Source organism: Neopelma chrysocephalum, unplaced genomic scaffold (genome assembly GCF_003984885.1).
Source record: "Neopelma chrysocephalum unplaced genomic scaffold, ASM398488v2 Primary Assembly neopelma1_181172, whole genome shotgun sequence".
Classification (NCBI taxonomy): Eukaryota; Metazoa; Chordata; class Aves; order Passeriformes; family Pipridae; genus Neopelma; species Neopelma chrysocephalum.
The window spans coordinates 1-6,284 of NW_020937741.1; the positions used below are offsets into that span (position 1 = coordinate 1).

Consider the following 6,284-nt stretch of genomic DNA (forward strand, 5'->3'; position numbering starts at 1 on the left):
TAGAATAAACAGTTTAAGATAGGCAAAGCTATCTGAAAAAAGAATTAAAATTACCACAAAGTACCCACTTGTGCTTCCTCCTTAGGCTGGTCAGTGAACAAACCCAGGAGGGCAGTACCACTCTCTGAAATGGCCCTGTGGAACAAGCCCTTTGCCAGGGGAGACAGGACCTGTGCAAAAGCAAGAACAAGCATGACAAGCATTGTGTTTGAACCACTGAATAAGAATTCCAAGATCAGGCTTTGCCATTTGAAAGCAGATGTTGTCAGACTGTTGTTCTGCAGCCTCTGACCATAGTTCAGCTGTGCAAAGGGCTTTGGCAGCACCATCAGAGATAAGGATTTCATGCTTGTGTTTTCCCCTCCCACAGCATTTGGCTTCCAAGGCTTCATGGAACCCCACTGCAAACCAGAAGCTAATGGAATATGCCCAAGGCAGTCTGGCTGTGCTGCAAAAGGGAATAAAGAGCTATTGGCCAGGGGGCCAAAGCTCAGGAAACGGGAATTTTTATCCCATGTAACAATGAACCCTGGTTTCACTCTGTGATCTGCCCCAAATTGTGAGAGGCTGGAGAAGAAGAGCATCTTAGCCAATGGGCTCAGTGTTGATGTAAAATTTTAACACAATCACTGGGACACAAAATGTGTGTCCAGTTCAGCTCTCGTGACAATTCACCTCGATTACTGTGCACAAGTGACTGGTCTGTAAGTCCTCTTACAGGGCTTTTCTCACAAGGTTGGACTTTGGGGAGGTTTGTTTGCATTGAAAAAAAGCAAACTCACCAAATTTAATTTAGTGGATGAGAGAGAACATTTGGGGACTAACTACAAGTACTTGTGCTGTTGTTGTACCACAGACAGAGGTGATGTGCCACTTGCTGTAGCACCATCCCTTTGCTCCCAGCCTTCTCATGCAGATACTGAAAATGAACATGGGTGGTGGTTTTTATCCCAGAAGGAATTAAAATTCAATGTTACTGTGAACTTACAAGAGCAGAAACACTGATTCCTCCTGCAGATTCTCCAGTGATAGTGACAGATCCTGGATCTCCTCCAAAATGGATGATGTTTTCCTGAACCCACTGGAGAGCTGCTACCTGATCTAAATATCCCCAGTTCCCTCGGGCATGTTCATCACCAGTGCTGCAGAGAAAGGACACCTTTGTTGCAGTGCTCAGTGCAAGAAAAATGGCAGAGGAAAATACAGCCTGTGGTGTGAGAAATCATCTGCCATTCCCTCCACAGAACTTCTCTCCACAGCTGAAAAATAAACAGCCTTGAGGTGAGAGCAGCAATCCAAGAAGAACAGATCAGAAAGCTGAGTTGGGACTGGTAAATTGTTCCCAATTGTTGCAGATGCAATTAAGAACTGCAGAGTTTCTTTGCATAAACGAGTCTCCTGCACTTCACAAAGGCTTTGCACACATCATTTTGGAAATCACTCAGCAAAAAATGAGATAAAACATCTTACCTAAAATATCCAAGAACACCTAATCTGTACTGAATTGCTACAACCACCACATTTTCAAAGGCTGCTAATGCTGAACCATCATATGGTGAAGCTGCTTCAAGAATTAATCCACCTCCATGTATCCATACAAGGACCTGGAAAGACAAAACCAGAATCAACCCAGCACAGACCTGAGCTCCCAGTGATAAAAACTAAATCTAACCCAAAATATAATGTCTTTTGTTGTTTCACTCCTGATTCTTTCAGATTACATTTCAGAAATGGTAGAAATCTTTTGGATCTGCAAGTCTACAAAATGGCATTGATTTTGTTAAATACTTAAACTTTATCAGTGCCCTGTGACTTTGGAGAGATTATTTAGAGGAAATCAAGCATCAAATAAATTTCCTCGAGGTTTTATAATGGTTTTGCTTACAGGCAACTTCTGCTGTTCTCCTGCAGAAACGGGTGTGTACACATTTAGGTACAAGCAATCTTCTGACACCTGAAGAGGAACCTTCTCCTTTCTATTAGTAATCATGTCTGAAAAATATTGTCCTTGGACTGGATCCTGCACACACCTGAAAAAATAACAAGCAACAAATACTTTTAAGATGTTTTCCTCCTTTGACCTCTCATTAATGAGATGTGTACAAAGGAGCCACTGCCTGCTGCAATCCACAGGGACATGCAGATAAACCTTGCATGTTTCAAAATATTACAGAAATGTATCTGCAAACACATAGGGCTATAAATGCCTTCAATGGAAGTGTAAATTAATTATTTTACATCTCCAACAGCTTTTTATATTGTAATGGGAGGTATTAGACTTGAGGCACTTGTAGTGGTTTGAACCAGGTTTTCCCCCTGAAACTAAGAAAGTGGTAACCCCCAGGGGATGGTGACCCTTGGGGTTTGACCCAATCAGTGCTCCTGCAAAATATAAACATATCTCTGGACCGGAAAAGAAGAAGTTGCACTTGTTGTTAGGAGAAGAAGCAGCCATGATTTGAGCCACGAGGAAGCAGGGGGCCAGTGAGCCCCCTCTGGGGGGCCTCGGCTCCCCAACCCCAGCTGGGGTCATAGAAACTCGGAAACAGTGTTAGACTGGACTGAGGTCTGTGACTTGAGAAGCTGAAGGAGTTTTCTCCACTGTGAGTGGGCAGACGGAGCAGTAGCAGGGACACCAGCATCCGGAGAGCAGTGGCAAAGAGCCAACAGATAAGAAGGAGCAGCAGAGCTGCCGAGCAGGAAGACACAGAGATCTCTGATGGAGAGAGACAGAGAGAGAGTTTGGGTAAGAACTAAACAACCAAAACTCCCCAAACTCCCTGGAGACTCCTCTGAGAGAGAGGAGGATGATCAGACTCACTTGAAAGAGTCTTGGAGTGCAGTTTGCACTGCAGAGAGGAGCTTGAGAAGCTCAGACTGCCCTGAGAGCTGAGCCAGGACGGCCAAAGGAATGTGTGTGTGTGGGGTGACCTTGGGCCCCCCTTGCTGCAGCTTCAGAGAAGCTGGCAGCCATCTCGAGGCAGAGCATGGGAGCTCTGTAAAGGGGCTTGGATCCCCTGAAGGTACCAGACCGTCGCGAAGGCTTCTGCACTTCGTCGACATGACCGTGGTGGAGCAACCTTTGTCTGGGGTAACCCAGCCCATGGAAAGACCCCTTGTTTGGAGACGAGGGGCCGAGAGAGACTTGGAGACTCCCTCGTGTGTATTGGCAAGGATCTAACAACTGCTGCATTGGAAGAGAGAGACATGGCTGCCCTAGAGAGACCTGCTGCTCAGAGACTGGAAGGGGTCTTTTCTTCTTCTTCCCTCCTGGACTTTTATTTGGAAGGGAGAAGAGATTTGACCCATTGTAAATATTATTGTCATGGTAGAGATGGAGTTAAGATTGTATGTAATGTATTATACTATTTATTTATGTGTACAGTCACTGTAATATAATTCCCTTCCCCCCATATTGAGTCTTGTGTTTCTGTCTGGAAAACCCATCTCACACTGGGTTGAGATGTGGGAGTGGGCTAGGAATCAGGAATTGGATTTTGGGCTCTAAAACCATGACAGCACTAAACAAGGGCAGGAGGACAAATGGATAAAACATTTACAGTGTAGATTAGAATTGCCCGGCATTTCTTCTGTGCCCTATAAACCATGTGACTCAGCATTTTTCCTTAATATGTATTCCAAAGGTTTGTAAACACTGGGAAGTGATGGCCAAATGCTCCCAAAACAGAGGATTATCAGTCAAGTGCTGATCCATATCAGTTCATCCCTGATGCCCATTAAATAGCAGTAAAGAGAGCAGCTAATAAAGATGTCTTTAGAAATGTATTCACTGTAACAGCTGCAGATGTAACGAGATGGCACCAAGGAATTTATCTTTGTGGATTTTGATTGCCCTGGATGTGCAGCAGTGTCATGAAATTGCTTACAATATAAATATAAATATAATATACAATTATATAAATTATACAAATGATTAAAATAATATAAATACAAATAATATCAATAATAGAACATACAATAATATCAGAAATAAATAGAAAATATTTATTTCCATAATATAATATAAATGAATATTATAGTAGTAGAAAGTAATTAGAATAGAAAATATAAATAATATTAATATAATAGAATGTATAATAATAAATCATATAAATTATATCAAAATATATATAAAATAACAGTATATAAATGATTATATAATGTAGAAATAATATATAAATATAAAATTAACTTAAATATTCAGTGGTTTTGTCACTGCCTTACATTGGTGGGTAGGAAGTGGCGTCTCTGACACCTTTCCATGGCTCAGGGGGCTGGGGCTCAGAAAACCTCAGGGATCCAAGTGGAGGTTTAGCAAAAGGAAGTCCCAAAAAGACATTTACACTCCTCTCAGCTGTGTCTACTTTGAATTGGAATCCTCGGACTCTCCCATATTTGGTCTCCACTTCTGGTTGCTCTGCTTTTTGTCCTGGAGGATGTGAGCACAAAATCACAGTTGGTCCATTTGTAAGTACTTCCCACATTTCTAATTGCTGGATTTGCTACTTAAATAGACACCTGTTGTTTACTTAATAATTTTCATAAATAGGGCTTCAACAAACTAATCAGTTCTAACAGTACACTAACTTACTATTTTATATTACTAATTTGATTACTGGTATTTACTAATCAAAATTTTAGATTTTCTAATTTATTCTAATACACTTTTATTACACCCTTAGTAAATCAGTCTAGCTGACATTCTTTCAGCCTTCACGTTGATTAGTCTGTGGGTATAGTTTCCCCCAGGTATATCATATGTATTGTCTTACCACTCACATCAGTGACTGCACACGGATCTTAATCTCTTTTGGTCTGGGTTGTTAGATAAAAGCCCAATAGATTGCTCTCACTCAGAAAAGGCAATGAACAGACTAAATATATTCCAGGCCCTAGATAGTACATAGAGCCAAAAGGAAAAGCTTCTAGAAATAGTCTGGCATGTACAAATACTGTGAGCATTTAAATAAGATTCCCTTTAAGATGGGTGTGAAAGTTCTCAGTCCCAAGTTACAGATGTGGTACCGTGGCCTGCTCTGCCTCAGCAGACAAGATCTTCATTTTGCTCTTTGCAAAGAAGGCAAATAAGGTGAATGATTGAAAACAGATCACAACAAGAAATGAAGAACTATTTGCTATTCCAGCTCCATTTCTGTGCAGCAGGGTCGGGTGCCCGGGGTTCCCCAGGGGAGGCAGCTCCAGGGGTGCTCCTGGTATTTTCCTGAACCCACTGAAGAGCTGCTACTTGATCTAAATATCCCCAGTTCCCTCGGGCATGTTCATCACCAGTGCTGCAGAGAAAGGACACCTTTGTTTCAATGCTCAGTGCAAGAAAAAAGGCACAGGAAAACACAGCCTGTGGTGTGAGAAATCATCTGCCATTCCCTCCACAGAACTTCTCTCCACAGCTGAAAACAAACAGCCTTGAGATGAGAGCAGCAGTCCAAGAAGAACAGATCTGAAAGCTGAGTTGGGACTGGTAAATTGTTCCCAGTGGTTGCAGATGCAATTAAGAACTGCAGAGTTCCTTTGCATAAGCGAGTCTCCCGCACTCCTCTCCACCAAGACCCTCTGGATTTACCTGTTGCCAGCAGCGCCGCCACCCCGAGGGCGCCGATCCAGGCGAGCAGCGCCGCGTCCCTCCCCGCTGCCATGGTGCGGGCGGTCCCAGCTCCCCGAGAGCGGCCTTTTATCCCCGGAGCGGGACGAGTTGCGCAAGGCACAGCCCTGATCGGCAGGGGCAGCGCTCGGGCTGGGAGCCAGCGGGGCTGGGGCTGCCGGGGCACAGCCCTGAGCCGCTCCCGGGCACCGCTCAGCACCGGCAGGGCTGGGACAGGGAGCCTCCTGCCCCACGAGTGTCCCGCTGCCTCCCTGCTGCTCCTTTGGAATCTTAGGCACAACATCTCTGCTTCCAAATGCTTTGCAAAGAGCCTTCCTTGCACCAGGAGATGTGTCCTGCTGCTGTGCCACCACTCTGTGACAGCCAAGGGAGGATTTCCTCCCACTACACAGCAGGCACCAGGAAGGGAACCTCACATGTTCACTTGATTTTCACAGAATATTCTGAGTTGGACGGGACCCACAAGGATCTTCAAGTGCAACTCTTCAGTGAATGGCCCAGAGAGGGATTGAATCCACAATCCTGGCATTCTTAGCTCCAGGCTCTGACCAACTGAGCTCATCTCATTCTGGTATTGAGACCTCAATGGAAGAAACACAACACAGCCAAATCCAAAGCAATATCCCTGAACAGTGTGCTTTTCCTGAAGTAAAAGTTGAGGGAT

General features: G+C 44.1%; 1 protein-coding gene across 1 annotated transcript; it reads right to left on the bottom strand.

Moving 5' to 3' along the window:
- Positions 1 to 35: 35 nt before the first annotated feature.
- On the bottom strand, positions 36 to 5,709 carry LOC113962483 (fatty acyl-CoA hydrolase precursor, medium chain-like). The gene is made up of 6 exons (XM_027673238.1): positions 5,582 to 5,709; positions 4,225 to 4,429; positions 1,886 to 2,030; positions 1,471 to 1,604; positions 989 to 1,142; positions 36 to 170 (listed from the first exon to the last, which is right to left on the bottom strand). Exons 1-6 carry the CDS (start codon positions 5,652 to 5,654, stop codon positions 51 to 53), a joined length of 831 nt encoding a protein of 276 aa, XP_027529039.1. The 5' UTR covers positions 5,655 to 5,709; the 3' UTR covers positions 36 to 50.
- Positions 5,710 to 6,284: the final 575 nt, after the last annotated feature.